The 21,565-nt window shown below is 41.1% G+C and overlaps 2 protein-coding genes across 2 annotated transcripts in view; both read left to right on the plus strand.

Annotated features, from left to right (window-relative positions):
• Positions 1-8,645, plus strand: part of LOC134498590 (taste receptor type 2 member 40-like) — a 159,246-nt gene extending 150,601 nt beyond the window's left edge. Inside the window, exon 3 of the mRNA XM_063304747.1 lies at positions 7,729-8,645. Within this exon, the coding sequence (XP_063160817.1) occupies positions 7,729-8,645 (917 nt within the window). The remainder of the gene's footprint in view (positions 1-7,728) is intronic.
• A 5,862-nt stretch (positions 8,646-14,507) lies between these two features.
• On the plus strand, positions 14,508-15,456 carry LOC134498591 (taste receptor type 2 member 40-like). The gene is given in 4 exon segments (XM_063304748.1): positions 14,508-14,536; positions 14,877-15,196; positions 15,199-15,311; positions 15,313-15,456. Coding segments are annotated over 4 exon segments (606 nt in total).
• Positions 15,457-21,565: the final 6,109 nt, after the last annotated feature.

Here is a 21,565-nt window from a genome sequence, read left to right on the forward strand (position 1 = left end):
AAAGGCTGTGAAAAAAGGGACAGCCTTTCATAGCTTTCCAAAATGCTAACAAAGAAGGGATTACCCTAAATTTGGAGGGCAACCTCTTCCAGAGCAAGGGGACTATGATAAAAAAAGACCTGCATCCAAGCTCCTGATCCTTAACATCTTGCTGGAAGAATTACATGGCTTTTCAGCCAATGCATACTAGATAGCAGATCCGATTTGGAGTAGATGACCTCTTAAACTGCGCTGCAGAACATCCACAAAAAGGGCCAAAGCAGTTTCCAGTCCACTCTCAGACCTGGACTCCAATTGGAAAGGAGCCAGATAATCTGCTTTATTCAGAACCTCTGTAGTTGCTTCCCCCACCACCTTCTGTACAACCTTCCTTGGAAAGGAAAGTTTGCAGATGGTTGCCTAAAATGTATGGGCCAATGGATTGCTTCCTAAGGAAGGGCCATTTTCAAGCCAGTGGCATCCCCCCATTTCTGAAAGGTGTTAGGAGCAAAAACTATATATATCTGAAAGAATGAGAGAACACCAGAAAGTGTTGGGGAAAATGGTCTGTCAACACTTTGAGGCAGACCAGGTCAGGAAACAGGCACCACAAAGAAATATAGGCCTCTTCTCTGATACAGATAATAATGCTTTAGCTGCTATTTAATGCTTCATCACTTCGTGATATGATCAATAGAATTTATTGTTGTTTGTTTATTTGCTAAGTCAGATCAGTTGACTGACTAAGCATTAATGTGGAGACATAAATGGGTGAACTGGAGGGTTGATCCTGACTCAGTTATGCCTTTCTGGGTACTCCAGTTAGCACCAACAGAGACCTAAACATCAGAAGGGGACATTCTCTGAACCTCAAACAAATATGGTCAGTCCAAAGTTATAGCTGCACCCCCTGCTTTTGTGTGTGTGGTTTGGGGGGCAGCTTTCAGTCAGCACTGACTCATGGTGACTGCCTGGACCAGTCCCTGCAGTTTTCCTGGCAAGATTTCAGAAGTTTGGTTTCCATGGCCTTCTTCCTAAAGCTGAGACAGCAGGACTGGCCCAAGGTCATCAGCTATTTTATGGCCAAGGCAGGACTTGAACTCATATTTCCAATTTCTAGCTTGGTGCCTCAATCACTACTCCAAACTGGCTCTCTACAGCTGCCTTGCACTTTTACCAATATGAAGTTTGGTGGCTACCAGAGCTGGGCTGCAAAAATTAGGATAGCTACTACATGGCAGCAAAGAGATGCAGAACTTTAACTCTTCACTTAACCACCATCTGGAACTTTGAAGGCCAGATGTTTAACCAGTACACTCTCAACAGAACGATGGGGGTCGCCTGCTGATAGCCTTCCCACTATGGTGAGTTGTCTTTTATTTCCCTTAAAAGAAGCCATTTTTTCCCAGAATTGTATACCCAAGCATTAAAATTAGCAAATGCAAAACTGGTGCTGTTTTGCTGATGCACTTCTTTTTTTTCCCAGCGATGCTAGCTTTTCCAGTCCTAGGGAATAGAGAGCATCCTACATTGATAGCACGGCTGTAGTCATTACGTCTGTTTAATGTTTAAATCCCAGGAGATTTATTTAATCAAAACATGACATACTCTCTATGAAAATACACTTTCTGCCACTCAGGAATACAGCTTGCTATCTTGCTAAATCTCCTCCCTGCTCTAATTCCTCTCTTCCTGCCACTCTCCATTTACAATACCAAGCAAGCAAGCCTCCTTCATTGGACAGATTGATGTAGAAACAACACCTTGCTATATCAAGTTTTGTCATCTGCTTTATAGAAATCATGACTTGCCTGGGTATTAAGTGCTTTGCTCTCACCAGGTGCAGCCTGAAACTGCTTTCCTTGCCATGTTTCAACAGAGGCTGCCAAAACAGATAAAATGTCACCCATCCCTGGAGGTCACAAAGGTCTAATGCTCTAATGATGCACTTAGAGGTTTTACTTCCAGATGTTACATACAGTTGCCATCGTTTGGGCACTAGAACCAAAGGGATTCAGGGGAGACCTTTCTCTCCACAACAACTTGCAGAGCATGAATAATTCAGCTGCCTTAAAAAGACTTGTTTATTTATGGACTCCCTTAATTACAGCACAAAAGAAATTCGAAATGACAGTGACAGTTGCCTTGTCTTATTGCATATCAGTTATTGAAACCTGGCTGTTGTTGCTTTCGCAGAAAGCATCAGTTTAAATAAGAAGGAGGTTGTGGAGTTTAAAAATAGGGATATGCAAGTAATACAGCCTTGCTCACTGTGCCGCAAAAATTCTGTGGTTCAGGGAGCAGCTTTATGATCCCAAATTTCAAGTTTAATCGATGTCATTTCTAGGTAGGTGTGAGGGTGACTCTGTCTGAGAGGCTGGAAAGTCACTGTCAGACTGTGTAGACAGGGCAACATAGAGCAATAGACCAATTTAGAAGAAGGCATGAATTCCTAGGAAGCATCCAAGGAATGTTCGTTCCAAGAATGGACAACCTGTAGCCTTCCTGATGTTGCTATACATTTTTCCACATGGTTGAGTTAACATCCAAAGGGTGATAGATTGCCCATCCCTGTTTCATTCAGAATGAGAGGAGAATGCACCAGCTTTTTTTCCAAACCTGGGTGGTTTTGCAGGTTAGCTACATAGCCTTTTTCTTCATAAAAAACATATTTAAATGTGCATTGTTAAACGTATGTCTCACAACTGTATCTTTATACCTATACTTCCTTTCCATTTTGAATATCAACATGAGGTGATGGTGCTGGGTTATAAAGGAGGAGACCCAGATTACAATGGTGCCATGCCATGAAATTCATTGGATGCCTTTGGTGCAGGCACTTTATGTAAGGCCAACCTACGTCACAGATTATCATATAGGGACTGGTGATCCCTATCTCAGGAGAACTGTATCTCCAGACTCCTCCACCACCTAGAACCGGCTATTCAGTGCAATGGCAACTGCAGAGAAAGGAGAACAGATGAAGGTCTTGACGTACTCCGTTAGTGTGCTTCTGCATCTTTACCCCATCATTAGGCAGAGTGAAGAAGCATTAAGGCTGGAAATGATTAATTATTTGATTTGTTATTACTATGTTTTCACTACCAGGGCGGTTGGACACACATTTACTTCTTCCAGTGCCAGAATAATTTGACTGGGTTTGAGGGCTTTGTATCTTACCTTGAGTTGGTAGGAATGCCATGCCATCTTCAAACTTCAAACAAAGCTGCCCAGAGTTGTTGAGAGTCAGACAGCATACAAGTTTAATAACTATTATTATTATTATTATTATTATTATTACTATTACTATTACTATTACTATTACTATTACTATTACTATTACTATTACTATTATTATTCAGAAGTCAGCAAGTTGGCTTGGTTCTGCCTGGCATAGAACAGAAAGGAAGCAAAAGAATGTTATGTTTGTAATATAGAAGAGCAGACTCAGAGGAAGATGAATACATTAAAAATCTTGCATCTTCAGATTTCCTCAGAAATGTTTATCTCTTCCCTTCCCTTTCCTTCCCTTCCCTTCCCTTCCCCTTTCTTTTGAAAAAATTAGGAAAATCCAAAAGCCAATCCAATCCAAAGGGAGGGGTGTCTATTTCAAACCTGGCAGTGAGATAGGCACCATATTTATTTACTTGCATTTCTATCCCTTCTTTCTTCTGGAAGCAAAAAATGGCATATTGGAACTGGGAGGAGGCATCCCCCTCATTTTACCCGCAGAACAACCTTTCAGGTAGGTTGGGCTGAGACAAAGCATCTGGCCCCAAAGCCACCCAGTGAATTTGATGGTCAAGTGGGGGCATGAATGTAACATTACCATTCAAAAAATCCCATCCTGGTAAAAGTTATATATTTGCTTTGGGGGACTGATGTGTATGTCTAGCTTTTGATGCTCAGGAAAGGACAGTTTGAAAAAGACACCCAGAGTATTCATTTCTTCTCCTGGAGGGAGGATGCAAATCCAAGCAGGATTTTATTAGTGAGTGTTCCTATTATTTGTGCACGCAGTATTTACATAAATCTCATCTGCCTTGCCATGTATGGATTGCCGGTTGGAGTTTGCATAGCCCTGTCCTGTGTTTCACTGAAATTGCTTTCCTGTGTTTTGTTAAGAGGGTTGGTAAAAGAACCCTTCCTTGAGGAGAAAGCTGTTATCTAAGCTTTTCATTTCTGAGCAATCTTTGTAGGGAAGTGGAATCTCATAACTCAACAAGCAAACACCTAGCCAGGGTGAGAGCAGTAATTTATCAGAAGCACTAGAAACCTCATTTCGGACTAAGCAAAGAAATAAAACTGAGCCAGACAATCAAGACCAGGTTGCTTGGAGCTCTTTGGTTTGCCGTGTTGCTTGTCAGGATGTGAATGGGGAAGGGGGGAATGTCAGAAAACTACGGTAGAAGGAGGGCACTTTGCATGGAAAAAGGGCCGGCTTTGGTCTGCGGACCTTTGAGTGAAAAGAGAAAGCAAGCACAGTTGGGGGAGAGGAACTGTGAAAAGCAAAGAAGTGCAATCAATGACATATTAATTGGTTTCAATTAATTGCATTAATTAATTGGTTCATTTGGTAGTATAGGGAGGGAGGGAGGGAGGAAGGGATGATCTTCCAGTCCCCCTTTTGCAGTTACCTGATAGAGCTACCCAAATTCAAAAGCCAAAGTTTAGTTGGGTTAAGCTTCCACTAGACCTACAGACAAAATTTTAAAAAGAGAGAAAAAAACCAATTTTACACACACACACACACACACACACACACACACACTTAGAGAGAACGAGAGAGAGAGAGAAAAAATAATTGGCCATGCTATTTCTACCAATGTCATCACATTACTGCCACATTCCCTTTGGCCCTCAGAAGCAAAACACACACAAACATACACAAACCTTATGTTTTTTAAAAGCGGGGGGGCTACTGACAAAAAAAGGTTGCCTGCTCTTGTTCTAAAGCCTTGGAGACCTGATGACAGCAGCATTTGTGTGTGTTTGTGGGTCAAAATCTACAAGATGGCAGGTCCGGTATCGTGATTCTATGGGCGAGGCTTAGTTCAGAATACAACTTTGCAGATTTTGATACCTCCCCCTGCCCCAGACACTGCTGCTTCTGATACTTAAAATAGCAAGTATTAAATTGGATCAGGAGGGAGGGAGAATTTCAGTAGAAGTCTTGGCTATTTGAGAACCTTTGTTCAAGTGTCGTAAGCACAGAAAGAAAGAATTGATCGTTCTCAGACCCCAGGCCCTCTTTCAATTGCCTTGTTGGTTGATTCTCCTAAAACTTCCCATACTCCTGCCCTCCTTCCTGTCACCTCTGGAGCTGGTGATTTTTTTTTGTTTCTCTGCTCTTTAATGAGGCAGATGAAGTACCTATCCTGCAATCTTCCAGCCAAGAGATTATTGCTAAGGATTCAACTGATCAGAAGATACCTTGTACTATGAATATCCAAGTAGCAAAAGGGCTTTCCAGCTGGTCCTAAACTAAATGTGGCCAGGAATCACCTCTATTTTGTACCCTCATGAGGTAATTCCTGGCCACATTTAGGTGCACTGTGTTAGGAACAAGAGCTTTCTATCTTAGAAAGCAATTATGACACCTTCTGTTACTGGTTCAGTGGAATTTTATTTCCATGATCCAGAGGAGGATTCGGAATAGGAAGCTGAGCCCATGTTGGGAACTTAAAGTTGGACGTATGAGAATGTTAGAGAAACCAAACTTGAAAAGTAGAATCTTGGAGTACCCCTAGCCCAAAGGCTATCGAGTGGAGCAATAATTCCCCAAGACTACCATCCAGTATCTTCCTTTGAACTCCTTCCCCAGCTGTTACTCCCTAAGGAGGAACATGTCAAGAGGATGTCATGGCTCTCAAACATGTTGAAAGACCCAGGAGCACAAGCAAGGAAATGTTAGCCCTGTTCTATTCCCTCAACAGGTCATTCAGCATGGCTACCAATGCCATGTCTGTACCATGTCCTAGCTTGAAACCAGACTTAAATGAATCCAGAAAATTAGTTTCACCCAGAAGCTTCTAGACTTGTTTTGCCACCAACTTAACCATATTGGCTAAGAATGGTAAATCTGAAAATGGCCCATAGCTATCTAGAAGAGAGGGATCCAAAGATTATTTCTACAACAGGCAGACGGAGGCATTGACAACCAAATATAATGCTACCTCAAAGGCATCAGCCTAGAGGAAGATGGATCTAAAGGAGGACAAGTGGTGCCCAGACTCATCCAAGCATGGGATTGGGTATCAGTATCTAGGCTGATACCTTTGTAGAGCCTTTGTTACATTATTTGAGAAAAAAATCATAAAGTCTTGACAGTTTGTCTCTACGGGCTTAAGAAGGCCGTCTACAGCTTGCTCAGGCTTTGTCAACCCCAAACTAACCCAAATCATTCCCCAGTTGCAAAAGACACAGAGAAAACCCTTTTTCTTCTCCCTCACTGTCCTAGTATAGGCATTCCGATGGTCTTTTGGAATGCCAAACTTGGAGCTCTGTTTTGTGATATTTACATCTAGTTTTCCACTACTGTGCTGGTACTTTAGTTGTCAGCCTCTTGCTTCATCTCCACAGTACCTTGGCAAACCTAGGAAAGTGGTGAACTTAGATAGCAGGCAGAAGATACATAGGAGCTAATCACTGGCCTGTTTGGGACAGCTGGTCATTCCAGCTGGTCACTAAGGCCTTGACAAAGCAGTCTGGTGAATCAGCAAGCTTTTCCACAAGCAAACTCTGGAATTCTACAGGATCTATAGGATCCATACACTTGACCCTATGTTGTTCAAGAGAGGAAAGAGCTATCCATCACAAGCTGACCCAGTGAGTGATTTATCTATGACAAAGGGGCCATAACTGGTAGCTCCATCCATGGAGCAACTTTCTTGATACAAAATAAAACAAATGAAGCAAGTTGGAATGTGTGACCTGCTTGCTGAGTAGGGGGCAGATATTATTTGAGACAGTTCGGTGGAAGTCTTGAGAACCAGGAACTTCTGAGCTCCTCCCAACATTCTGGTTTCAGTGTGGATTTTGAAGTTCCCAAGATCTGAAACCACTTCTTTTGGCTGAGGTGGGGAAGATGTTGGACAGAAGGATACTCAATACACTAACAGGTCAACCTGTCTTGCTTCCCCGATTCCAGGCCTTTACTCTCTCTCACTTTAGTCTGGCCAGGACAATGGAATCCTCTGCAACAATGCCTACCCCTCCCTGACCTCCTCTACATCTAAACTCCTGAACAAGAAACTTTGTGGGAGAATTTGGAACTAGATGGCATCACCCAACATGCCTAGTCAGATCTCCGTCACACCAACCAGGTTGGCGTTTTCATCATGAATCAAATCTCCAGAAAATGGGCCTTATTTATTACCAACCTGGCATTTAATAAGAGAAGAGAGGCAGTTGGAGGATTGCTTCAATGCCTCCCTGCCTCCTGTTCCTTGGTGACTTGGCCTAAGGGAGAGGAGATATCTGCTTGGAAATTGCTCTTCAAAACACACTAATGCCTCACCCTGAGTATACACAGCTGTGGAAAAGAGCATGCAAATGTGGCAGACAAGATTTGTACTTGGCTATATATAATATTTACATTGCCAGCAACAACCCTAGATAAAATCTCTGTAATGTTACCGACTTTTCTGAACAAAAGGCCAAGCAATGCATCCTGTACTAGATAAATGCTGACCGTTCACTGGGCTACTGGTGGCTTCTCACTAGCTTCTGTTCTGCTTGCCAGGTGAGGAGCAATGTCAGCCTCAGCATTTCCAAATTTGCTCTCTCTAATTATCGTCATAGCTGTGACTCTTGTCGGGATGATAGGAAATGGATTCATCATTATTTCAGACTGCCATGATTGGACCAGAAGCAAAACACGGTCAGGTCCTGACCTCCTGTTGATGGCACTCAGTCTGGCCCGGCTTCTGTTTCTTGGGATAACTCTCAGCCTCCATTGTTTGTCCTTCCTTGATATTAATAATCCGAAACAGGCAGGAAACGTCATCATTTTCTTCTGGGCCTTTTCCAATGCAATCACCCTGTGGATTACTACCTGCCTTGGAGTTTTCTACTGTGTGAAAATTGTCAACTTCACCCAGCCCTTCCTTGTGAAAATTAAGCTGAGGATTTCCAGGATGGTTCCCTATTTGCTTGTAGCAGCAGTGTTGGTTTCTTTGATTTCTGCTCTTCCTGTCATCTGGATTGAAGCTTGCAACCATTCCTGCAACACAACACAGGTTCTTCCAAATGGTGGACATGAGATGCTTCCAAAAATTCGCCCCCAGATTTTCTTACTTGGTCTACTATATATTATAGGGACTTTTCCATCTTTTGTAATATTTTTAATTTCTTCTGCTTTCTTAATTTACTCCCTTGTGCACCATACTAAGAAGATGCAACAGAACCCACCTGGTTTTAGAGATCAGAGGATGAATGTTCATTTGAGAGCCACCAAAATCCTGACCTCTTTTCTTATCCTCTATGCTGCAACCTTTGTATCAGAAATCTCAATGACGCTTTCCCCCAGTCCCTGGACATCAGTCATATCCATAATTGTGGTCGCTTCATATAATTCAGGACACACCATTGCTTTGATTGTCATGAATTCCAAACTAAGAGAAGGATTAAGCAAGGTGTTCCACTGTCTGAGAAAACAGACATGAAGGATTGAGCTCAGACTTAAATCATGCTTAAATCATGCTCAAATGGATGGAATTAATATTAATGACAACTCAAGACCCACTGATTCTGTTGGATCAACTCTACGCATGGCTCACTATAGATTCAACTTGATGCCACTTTCCTAGCCCAAGATTTCAAATGGGACATGTGGGTGTGGAGTATTGTGTAAAATATTCTTAGCCCATGCCAACTCTTGTTCTGCTTCACTCAAAATCCTTTGAATGTTTTCTCTTGAAGTGAAAGTTCCCAATGGTTTTCCAAATGTGCTTTAGGCACACCTACTGTTTTTCAGTAGAAACTCCTATTTAGTGGAAAAGTCCCCCTTAGAAATTAGATTGATCCCCATTGCCCTGGCATTATGGTGAGTGATGGGATGCTCATTTTGATTGATTTCATGATGTTTATGGTTTTAGAATTTTATATTTAATTCCTAACATGAATGTTTTATGTTAAATGTTTGTGTTGCTCATAATTAGTGTGAGCCACTGAGAATCTCGTGATGAAGATGATAGATAGATAGATAGATAGATAGATAGATAGATAGATAGATAGATAGATAGATAGATGAGAGAGAATAAGAGAAAGAGAGATTTTAGACTTTGGTAGATGGAACTGAAGAGAAGATACATTTGTTGGTTTCATTTTCTTGCATGTTCCTTTTCCCCAGACTCAAGGTCCTTCATATTTTTCATTAGACATTTGCAGTTTTTGTTAAATTCTTATAGTTGAAACTGAATGAGAATCCTATGCCATCTCCTGACTCTTCTTTCCTGGTTTTCTGCATCTTTCTTTCATCTGCTGTGTTGCAGTATGAATTCTTCTTCCCCAAATGCTGCTAGTTTGGCTATATGGTAGCAAAGAAATAGAGAACATGATGTACATTCAGAAATCCCAGGTTTCACTTCTCTTCAACAAATGCCCAATTCTGGACTTGATTATTTGAGAGATCCGGTACTGATCACACCACAGTCTGAGATCTGCTGGCAATATCTTCTTCATGTCTGTGCAAGAGTCTGCTAGGTAGAAGATCTATTGGTAGGTCTTCTCTACAGATCATCAGACCTTTGGAATCAACCTCCAATAGATCTGTTAATTGGCCAAAGGTCCAAATAAAAACCCAATTCAACATTGGACCTGAGTCAGGACTTTTCCCTCAGATTTGCGAAGAACAGCTGATGACCTACTTGCTTATCTTCCAAAAACCTTGAGTGGTCCTATTAAAGTAGTTTTTCAATATTTTTAGAGTTGATTTGGTATTTTCCACCACAACTGTAATACTATTTTAATGTTCCAATTATTTTGATGTTTAAAATTCTAATATTTTTCAATTGTGGTTTTATTGTTGGAAGCCAACTGAGCACTATGAGATGGTAGGACAGGGAGTACTTCTAAATACAGCTGAAGAAGACTACTGCCAGTAAAATGGCCATTTCTCTGGAATGTAATAAGGCAATTCACTGTCTTTACTCCCCTTTGGCTTTATGTGACATTCCTTCCTACTCAGCACATCTCTCTGACACCCAAGTGCCTTAAGGTGTTCACTTGCAGGAAATGTTAATGACAGACTCACTCTTAATTTCAACATTACAGCTGAAATGAAAATCTGAAATCCCTGTCTCTCCCTTTCCATCAGATTCAGCAAACACAGTGGACAAACACAACCCATCATGGTTTATGAGGGATGTAATCATACATAGCTGGTTTCAACGCTGTGAGCATCAACAATGTGTCATCTAACTGGAAAGAGTTTACTGTTTCCTCCCCGCCCCACCCCCCAGTTCTGTCCCAGGTCTTTTCAATTTTTTTATTAATGACTTGGATGCCAAGATGGGAGGAACTGTTATCAAATCTTCAAATCTGATAGTTAGAGCCTTGGAGGATAGAAATACAATTCAAAATGATATTGATAGATTAGAGAAATGGACTAAAAGCAGCAGAATGAAATTTAACAGAGGGAAATGTAAAGCTATAAACGGAGGCAGTATAAATCAAATGCATAAATATAGGATGGGGAACATTTGGCTCTCTAATAGTATGTGTGAAAAATACCTTGGGATGCTTGCTGATCACAGATTGAATTTGAATCAGCAGAGTGATGTGATTTGCAAAAAGGAAAAAGGCAATGCAATTTTTGGCTGCAACAGAACTACAGTTTCCAAATCGCTGGAAGCAATAGTTCAGTAAAGTCTTCTTTATCCTGCACTGGTCATTCCCCACCTTGAGGACTGTGTTCAGTTCTGGGCCTCACATTTTAGGAAGATTCAAGAAGATGAGAAGAAGTTCAGAGAAGGGCAATGAAGATGATCAGGAGACAAGAAACACTCCTGTGAAAAGCAGCGGATGGAGCTGGGTATGTTCAGCACTGGAAAGACTAAGTGGAGATATGTTAGCATCTGTAGTATGTGTAGAGAAGGTAAAACAGGCCAGATAGTGAGTGTGGCATTGTAGTTCAAGCCCTGCCCCTTTGTAATGGGTGAGATAGTTGATACACGTACAAAAGGCTGGACCAAGATTTCACACCTGCCATCCTGACTGTTTTGACAGCTCTTTGTGGATGCTTCTGGTTAGTACTATCCTGGTACTGAAAGGCTATCACACAGAAGAAGGTGAAGAGCTGGTACCTGTCCTCCCAGGGAGCAGAAAACAAAATAACAATTTTAAGTTGCAGCAAAACAGATTCCAATTGAATTTTAGGAAACGATTCCTAACAGTAAGGTCAGTTCAATAACAGAAACTATTATCTGGTGAGATGGTGCACTCTCTTTCACTGGATGTGTGCAAGCAGAAGCTACAAGCTTTAATTTGAATTGGGTTTCCTGCAAAGTGTAGGAGATTGGACTCAGAAAATAATTCCTGATTGTGTGAAAAGTGGCATTAAAAAAAAAAGGCTTTTGGCGTCTTGGTTGACTTGTTTGCTACACTGATAACTACTTTTTCTTTATAGCTGCTTTGTTAATGGATTTTCATTTACCTTTCAATTATGTCATATTCCATCTTGAATTGTATTGTTCTTAATGGTCTTGTGCCCAGTTTCTATTAGAAAGGCCCAACACAAATGAAATACATGGGCGAAAGGATAGATTTTCTATAGGCAAAGCTTTGGGTGGTTCATACATCTATCACCTATCATTACACATCATCCCTCCATCTTTGGGACCTGATCATGTTTAGAGTTTGTGATTATGGCAGCAGAAAGATTTTGTACATTCACTTGAACAGCCTTCTCCAGTGTGGCGAGCTTCAGATAGGTTGGATTGCAATGCCCATAATCCTCAGTCAGCACAGCCTCACTGCCTCAGGGTTAGGATAACAATCTGGCAAGAACAAAAATGGGATTGGAATATTTTAAGTAGGCATTGATGACTATCTGATGAATGGAGATGTTCCATGATGGACTTGTTTTCTCTTACAGAAACACTTGCTGATCAATCCTAGAAAATGTATTGCTGTAGTTAATTAATGAACTATTAAAAAAAAAACCACAAGAAAGATATTTATGATATGAAATCTGGTAGCACGGAAATATGTTGACGAGTTTAAACTATCAAAATGGCTTTCATTTCTGCTTGGTTAATTTTGGTGAGAAATTATACATGGAAATGAAGTAAGTATTATTGTTAGCATTTCAAGGAAACTGAAAATTCTGTGTGTGATACTGGATGTAAAACCAGGAAAGCAACTGCCTTCTGTAATTCAGGCCATTGGTAGGGCTAGAGTTGGGCAATTGTGTCCAATGATTTATTATTATTATTATTATTTCTCACTTTGTAACTTTCATCTTACCCTTTATTTATGAATTAAATATTTTCTTTGCATTGCCTGTGTACTCATTTGTCTGCCCATTTTTTGTAAGCAATGTTTCTACAGGAAAATGGGTTGGGGGCATTTTTTTGCCACAACTATAATACAATTTTTATAGTGTGCATGCGTGCGCATGTTTTCCCTACTATATGTATTTGGGATACATTATTTTTCCATGCAAACTGCAGTGCAGAGTACAGTATGTATGAGCTGTCCTATATATTTGACAGGTTTCCCTGCAAATTAATTCTTATACATAATAATACCTAGATGACCTTGGCTGATCTCAAAAAACCTAAGCAAGTTAGAAATCTCAGGACTATAGGCTAGACTAGGAAATTTAAAAAGCATCCAGAAAGAAATCAATGGCAAATCACATCTGCATTATTGCCAGGGTCAAGTCCATGGTGTCCCACCTGAGTCAAATTTGAAACAAAGAATGCTTTAATCTTTGTTGCGGCAGCTGATACCATCTAGGCCACGTTGAATGGTTGGAATGGGTTAGTACTTGGATGCAAGGCCACTATGAAATCCCAGGATTATAAGGCAGACTGGGAAGTTCAAAAAAAAAAAGCAAGCATTTCTGCACTGTTTCCAGCAAATTACATGAATAAGGTCACCAGGAGATGAACTCAGTTTTGAAGACTTTGCTTTGATGCAGCTCTGTATGGTTCTTTTATGTAATGTGAAGTAAGCAATGAGGACTAGTGGGTATGCAGATTGCAACTCCACTGCAGGTAACATGGAGGTCCTTCTTTTTCTCCCCAGCCATTGTCCTTTGCTTTAAAAATCATCCACCCCCAGAAGTATCCACAGAATTAGAGGCTTGGATGGTCTTTTCATCATCAAATCTCCTTGAGCCCCCCTTGGATCTGTCTGTCCATCTGAGCTTGAAATTAGTAATAGTTAAAAGATTCCTGTTTGTACTGCTTGGAGTTTTCTTCTTCCTAATCTAATGATTAGAGAGGAACCGTTAAATCTTTTAGCCCCCTGCCCTGTGGGTCTGATTCAACACAACCTCCCATTCTTACTTTTATACAAAATGTATGACGAGATGAATCATAAGGAGGTGAATTCTTGGGGGACTAGTAATAATGGTTATATTTAATCATACTCTGCTATCGATATGTCAGAAGCTTGGGCTGGTTGAACTGTTGGGTTTTTGAAAGCTGTGTGAGTAAGTCCACATAGGTGTTAATAAAAGGATCAAAGACAATCTTCCCTGTCGCTAAGGTCTTGTCATGAGTAAGGATGGCGAGCAGGGGGCTCCCATCCAGACTGTCAAGCGCATGCGTAGCACTGAGGAATTGTTCAGCCATTCCAAGAGACACAGATCGGGACCGCCTTAACCCTTGGGGGTTATATGTCTGGGTTTTTCCCATGCTTCTTCAGTTTGTTAGGATTCCTGCTAAGTACTAGCAATAAATATTAGAGACCAGTTCATTGTCTCAGTGTGTTTCCTGGTTGTTAGGACAGGTCTACAGATTTAAGATTTAAAATATTACAAAGTCCATTTTCAGGTCTGGTGACTACCATGTATCTCACTGTCCCCAACCGAACAGCTGCGGTGCCCCGTTTCAAACAGCATTCTGGACAACTAAGGGGGAATGACAGGAAACATGGTGGACCAACCCACTGCAACAGAGCAGAGAAATGCATGCCAAGGAAATGCTCTTAAATTTGCCCTCACCCCCCACTCCCCAAAATCAATTACTGGCCTTCATACATCCCCAACCATCAAAGCATGACCTGTCAATTGAGCCAAGACAGAGACAGCAATTTTATTCAGCACTTTTTGAGAGCATACAAGAAGAAAAGATACGCTTATTCTCCAAGGAGTTGAGAATCTGAAATCTGACATTCAGAAAGGGAATGAATAATAGGAAGGGCGAATGTAACAAGAGCAGGTGTGTTCGTTGGCATCAAAGCCACAATGAAATGCTATCTGATATTTGCATGCTCTCAAACAACACCAGAATAACGCACAGAGTATCGATTTCCACAAATTTTCCAGGACAGAGAGAAGGCAAAGTTTGAGGACAATGCCTATCATACAGTACATCAAGAGATGGTAAGAAGGGAAGGAGAGAGGAATACTTGTATTGGGTTAAATTGATGGTTTATATATAGGCATCCTGTTTCCAAAATTGGCCAGTTTCCCATGCTACCATTGAAGGGAGTCAACAGAAGATCATTTGAGGGGTCAGCAAGGAGATCTGATTACTGGGGAAAAGCAAGACGGAAAAGAAAAGTGGATTTCAACAGTGTCACCACCTTCCAAGTTGTGATCACGGCCTAGTCGCAAGTGCCTTTATTGTGGCTGGGGCTACTCAAAGTGGGCGAAAGGGAAAAGGTTGCCCACTTGTGAAGACCCACTGATGGGTCTTAGTTTGCCTCGGATTCTCTTTCAGGGAACCATCCTGCACTCATCCTGCACTCAAGTTACACCGGTGGGATGTACTCAAGGTACTTCTGCTGCTGGCCAGCACAGCTTGTCTTTGGTTTGCTGCCTGCCTCAGTGCCTTCTATTGTGCAAAAATTGCCACTTTCACTCAATGGTACTCTCTTCTCTGTAAGCTGAGAATTACAGAGATGGTTCCAATGCTTCTGCTGGGGTCAGTGTTAGTTTCTTTGATTTTGTGCCTCCCTTTCATCTGGATGGATTATAGCATCCATCTGTACAACTCAACTGGGAGCCATCAGAAGAATGTCTCCACATTGACAACCACATGGGGAGCATCTCCCATCTGAAAGTCTTCATCTTGCACCTGACTTGGGCAGTCATTCCCCTTCTGCTCTCCCTGGCATCATCCACCTTGTTAATTGCATCTCTGTGGAGGCACACCAAAGCAGATGAGGCAGCGCACAACGGGTTTCAAGGATCCAAGGACAGAGGCTCACATCACTGCCATTAAAACTCTAATCTCTTTCCCAATGCTCTACATCTGCAGTTTTGTACCCGGCATGCTGCTTGGGATTCCTTCCTGTTGAGCTAGCAGCAAATGGGGAGGAAACATCTGTTTGCTTGTGATTGCTGTGTGTCCTTCAGTCCACATTCTGTTAACTCTCTTTAATTTGGGACTGAAGCTAGCATTCTCCTTTATGTGGCCTGCCATCAGAAAAAAGACTATTCCTTAGACCTTTCTGAAGAAAGAGAGATCCTGTCATATTGCTCCAAAAACCTGGAAGAGAAGGGAAGCGAAACCACAGCTTAGTGGTCTTATCTTAAATATGGTATACCCACATTTACAGCCTATTAGTGCATGTCTTTAGCGACCTTCTCAGTTTGAAGTGCTTTGGATATAGACAGCACCTACAAAATGCAGTTTTGTAGATGACTGAATTAAGAAAATTTGAATTTACCCTTAATGCCTGAATAAAATTAAACCTGCTGTTGGGAAATAAATAGCACCATAATTGTTGTACCTATGCAGAAATTTTTTTGGGGGGGGCATAGTCCAATCAAACTTCATAATTTAAAACAGGTCATGATGAATTATTTTGTGTGTTTTCTTAAGTTATGTTTGGTTTTGGTTCTGATTTGGAGAATAAATAAAATAAGTTTGGAATGATACTTTGAAAGATGTTACATCAAGTTTGAAACCAGCAGATGGTCCAGCAGATGGTGGCCCAGGTATTTTCCTTCCCCAGAGGGGACAAGAGAACCAGATCTCATCTTCAAAACCCTAAAGGACCATGAGATGGCAGCAGTGTAAGAATTTTCTATACATCTTTGCATCCATTTGCTGTCTGTCTGAATATTTATAACCCAGATCTGGTGGCTCTACTAGCAGGGCAGAAGGTCACTGTCCTGAGATCCAGTGTTATATATACTTCTTGGTAGACTTTTTGTTTCTCCTCCAGGTTATCTTTCTCAGTTCTACTGGGATCTTTCTCAGTCCTACTGGGAAATACTACAGATTGAACGTTGAATCTGGAGAAGACAAAGCAGGTGCCTTAATCCACATTAGGACTGGAAAGAATGTTGAGAAGCATGGAGCCATCCTTGAATATAAGGAAGGCCAAATCTTTGGGCGCGGCTGAAAGTTCCAGGAGGATTTTTAGCAAAATCAAATAACTAAATAACTTAACTAAAATAACTTAACTAAATACAAGATAATCCAATACCTCCTATTTCTTTCTTTTTTTCTTTTAATTTTATTGAAGATACTAGCCACCCCAAGCAGGATAAAACCTGGATGATACTAAGAAAGATGCTACAAGATGCTGGTACATTACTTCCAGGGGATTTTAAGTCAGTGTTAAGAGCAGATGGTGGCCTCCAAATTTCTTAGATTCTTATCCTTAAGAGCTTTAAAAATAGGGGCGATGTGGCCAATCAGGCTGCTGCTTCTAGCCAGGGGGTCTCAAATAAGGCCCCTCCCATCCTTCAATGAAGTCCAAGCCCTCAGTCTCATAGCAGGACATATCTAGATGCAGGTACTACTCACCTTTCTTTGAGAAAAGGATTGTAACCAAGGGAAGTGGATTTCCTTTCTTCTATTCTGCTACTCTGTTTACCATTTACAATTGACTTAGCATTTAATCCTTACAACATTTTATCTTAGCTAGTATGATTTCCAAAATTAATTCAAGGATTGCGGTATAAGCACGTTTCTTTTTTATTGATCCGTTCTTGGACTCCAGAAAAAGAATAAAATAAAAGCAATATTTGATAGGACCTTACGGACTTGTTGATTTCAAAGCAACGTTTCATATCTATAATCCAATGCTCTGCTCATCGTGGATTCTAAAGTATCAGGTACAACCTCAGCCAGACTTGCTTCTGTCTCCAGAAGATCTACTAACTCCAGGATAGATGTTCTCCTAAAACATTTAGCTCAAAGCTGCTTCCCTAGATGCATTTGCATTATAATTATCTTTGTTTCTTTTCTTTTTCTGTTATTATTTTAAAAGCTAAACAAATAAACAAATAAATAAAACCTGCTGCCCTGAAATTTCTACCATTGGTTCCAGTCCTTCCAAAACATCAGAGGAGAAACTTACTCCATCTTCTGCATGCTGTTCCTGAAGACAGCTGTCATGCCTCCCTGAATAGCTAAATCTCCCAGTATTTTCAACTGTGCTTCTTAGAACTTGGCTTCCACACACACACAAGCCTGGTTATCCAACCCTGGGCATATTTTGGTTTGTTAGTGTAGCCATGCAGCTCACGATAGAAATGTTAAATTTTATGAACTCTTTCATTAACTTTCAATGCAATGATATTAGGATTGCTTTTTTTCCTTATGTTGCAATGGTCTATCAGTGCAGATACAAACATACCTGATAAATCAATAAAATGCTGCACAAAAAGAAACTTGGTGTCTTGCAAGATGATGGGATTCCTTTGCAGGAAATATTTAAACAGCGTTGGATCATTCAGTCTAGGATGTTATAATTGCAATGTGCATAGTGGGTCTTGCATTAAGTGGGTCTTAATCTTTAAAAATCCATGAATGAATGAATGAATGAATGAATGAATGAATGAATGAAAGAACTTTATAGAACTTAGGCTGCTCCAATCACAAACTAACTCTGAATTTAGGGTCATTACATCAAGATTTTTTTTTATGACCTTTTAGTAGTAAACATATGGAAATAAGTCATATTAAAGGTGTAGTTTGGTGTACACCAAAGCCAGTTTGGTGTAGTGGTTAAGGCACCAGGCGAGAAACTGGGAGACCGGGAGTTCTAGTCCCACCTTAGGCATGAAGCCAGCTGGGTGACCTTGAGCCAGTCACTTTCTCTCAGCCCCAGGAAGAAGGCAATGGCAAGCCACTTCCCAAAAACCTTGCCAAACAAACGGCAGGGACTTGTCCAGGTTGTCTCCGAGAATTGGCCATGATTGAACAGGAAAAAAAAAAAGGTAGAGGAGAAAACAAATTAAAGGTATGAAAGAACAAAACAAACAGTGCAAGCGTCCACTTCTCAGAAAAAGAAAAGAAAAGAAAAGAAAACAATTAAACTTCTATTGCATGAGCATCATTTTAGAAATGAGGCCAGGGAATTCTGGATATCAATACCTGAGGGAAAATTTGGATGCCGAGAGATTAGGCGAGACCTCTACGTGTATTCAGATGGTTGACGGCAGTGTGCTGTGTACATTTTCATCATCAGATATTCTCCCTATGAATTGCATGCTGTGTATTTTGGTAAAACGTACAGCAAATGTCAGTGGATTTATTCAAACACAATTCAGTAAATGCAGTACTGAATTTAGGGGCTGATTTCCTCACTCATTTTCCCTGAGGTGCTAATTTTCTCTGTGTTGGGATGTGTGTGCATGTGCGTGCGTGCGTGCGTGCGTGCATAGGTGGACGGGTGAGTGTGGTTGTGTTTTAATTTGAAAACATCAGTTCCGTGAGATCCCATCTGCAGCCTGAAGTGATGGAATAAGACAGAGCTTTACCACTTCGATTGCTGTATGCCGGGGTGTCTGTGTGTATATGTGTCTGTGTCAAAAACATCAGAATGGTGGCTAGACATCAAGAGGATGCACATAAAAAAGGGACAGGGCTTTGATCACCTGGTTGTAGCCACCATCTTGACTTTTCTGTCCACCCCCTCCCTGAAGATACCTCTGGTTGTACTCAGGTTAAACATCTATTGTGCTTTCCATTTTGGTGACAGAAGATGTTATAATTTGTACAAGGGAGGATGCAAATTCCACAGTGACATGTTTCTCAGATTTGCATCCCAGGAGGCCACAAGCTAAAACTTCTCCAATAATATTGGGAAACTACTTTAAGTAAATTGCATTCTGTAGCAGATGGACAAAATACAGGACTTTCTCTTATCCAAAAAAATGTCACTCTGCCTACAGGAGAACTTATCATTTACCAAGATAGGACTTTTCATGAGATGAAGGTTAGGGAAACAGACCCACTGTGAAATAATTTTGATGGGCATATTAATTTTTGCATCCATAATCTCATGAAATGTCCATTTGGAATTTGGGCATTAATTCAGGCATGGTCATTTAGAACCCATGTTGTCTTGGTATTTTGGACTTCTGCATTCTCATCCATTCAGTTTAATCTCCAGGACTAATTTCTATGATGTATTATAGTTGTGGCTGCTCTTGGAGGTGACCTCAAAAAGCTTTCTGGATGCCAAATGACTATCTTATCCCTGAGACTTCTGATCACGAGTGTCTAAGGACCATGAAACCTGTTGTGGCCCCATATGGCTATTTTTGTTTAAATTAGATTATTTAAAATAAATGATAGGCATCTAGAGGGCACTTAAGGAAAATCACCCAAAGGGAACATTTTCTTCTGTAGTGTGGACTCTGTTCTGGTAGAAGACAGGGCAAAGATGATTTGATCCGATGGGACCTGATGATCTCAAAAAGTTGGCCTAGAAACCAGCACAGCAGCTACTTACCTGGAGCCATTAAAATGTTCCTTAATTTGCCACTATTTGAAAGTGAGACTCTTGACAGTTTAACAACCACTGCATAAAACTCACCTGGTGAAGTTTTCATGTCCATATTTTGGTCCCGAGCCAATTATTTTCCAATCTTGTTACTAGCTTCTTCTGCAAGGACTCAAGGAGATGTTAATAATATTAAGTTAGTTATAGACAATGATAAAGTTGGCTGCCAGGCTGGCCTTCTACACATTTTTGACTGGTCATTAGTTAAGGGGCTGCTGGAGGGACTATCTGACAGATTTCCAAGGTATCATGAGTTTCTCATTAGAACAGGAGGGCACAGCTACTGCAGACTGCTATGTGCCAAATACATGAAATCAAATTGGGTCAGTGGAATGGAACTTTCCCTGTCTCTATAATAAAACCAGGACAAATACTTTTCCTATGCAAACATATGTAGGACAATGGCTGCAGATATGCAACACCAACCCAATATAGGCATGCGTTTAACATGGTTTTAGGGTTTAATCCGAGAGCCAGTTTAAGTGTAGTGGTTAAGGCACCAGACTAGAAACCAGGAGACCGTGAGTTCTAGTTCCACCTTAGGCACAAAGCCAGATGGGTGACCTTGGGCCAGTCACTGTCTCTCAACCCTAGGAAGGAGGCAATGGCAAACCACTTCTGAAAAACCTTGGCAAGAAGAGCTGGCTGGGGAATTCTGGGAGTTGAAGTCACCAAGGTTGAGAAACACTGCTAGAGATGACAGGAAAAGCCCCCCCACTCCAGTTTCGCTGATAAGAAACTTCAGTTTCTTTTTCACTTTCTCGCTCCCACTTCCAACAGCTTCAATCTGGAGAAAAGTAATCTCTGTTCCCCTCTCTCCCCCCACCCCCATGTCTCTTTGCTGGGCTGTAAATTCCTGCTTTTTATCTTATTGCAGCTGTTGGTGTAAGCATAAGGGGCTAAAAGCATGGGAGGGAGAGTGAAAATGCATTTATTTCCATATCAAGCCAGACCCTTTCCTTCCCCAGACAGGCAAGCCCACATCACTGTGTAGAATTTTAGGCTGACTCCCTCTGGCTTCTTCTCCATCCCTCCAGGTAATAGGAGGATCTTCACTGGTAGCTTATCAGTAGATTGGTTGTAATGGGGATCCCTTCATGATGAAGCTCCTTCTCGGCAGTATTCTGAGTAACTGCCCAGAGTCCCCCTTTTGGGGGGAGACGGGCAGTGATAAAATTTGATAGATAAATAAATAAATAAAATTCTTCTAGATAAGTAGTAACACACCAACTTACCTTGCCTAGATATCACTCTTGCTCTACTATTGTCAGGGTCTTCTGAACAATCCAATTATAAAAGGACATCGCTCACTTGCAGGATAGAGTATAAGTACTTGTTGCACTTTTTTCCATTTATACTTCATTCATTCTTTACCTCTTTCAGATCTCCCTCATTTGGTTTGCATCTCCCTTGCATTCCACCCAGTCCAAAGACTAGCTTGGTGCAGCTGAGGCATTGTCTTGGGAGTGGGGTGTGGGATTAGTACAGGGTTTCTCAACCTTAGCAACTTGAAGATGTGTGGACTTCAACTCCCAGAATTCTGGGAATTCTGAGAGTTGAAGTCCATGGACCTTAAAGTTGCTAAGGTTGAGAAACTCTGGATTAGTAGATACCTTCACACTCTCAGTGGAGATACAGGAGTTCAGGATCTTCTGAGGCA

Source organism: Candoia aspera, chromosome 5 (assembly GCF_035149785.1).
Source record: "Candoia aspera isolate rCanAsp1 chromosome 5, rCanAsp1.hap2, whole genome shotgun sequence".
Lineage (NCBI taxonomy): Eukaryota > Metazoa > Chordata > Lepidosauria > Squamata > Boidae > Candoia > Candoia aspera.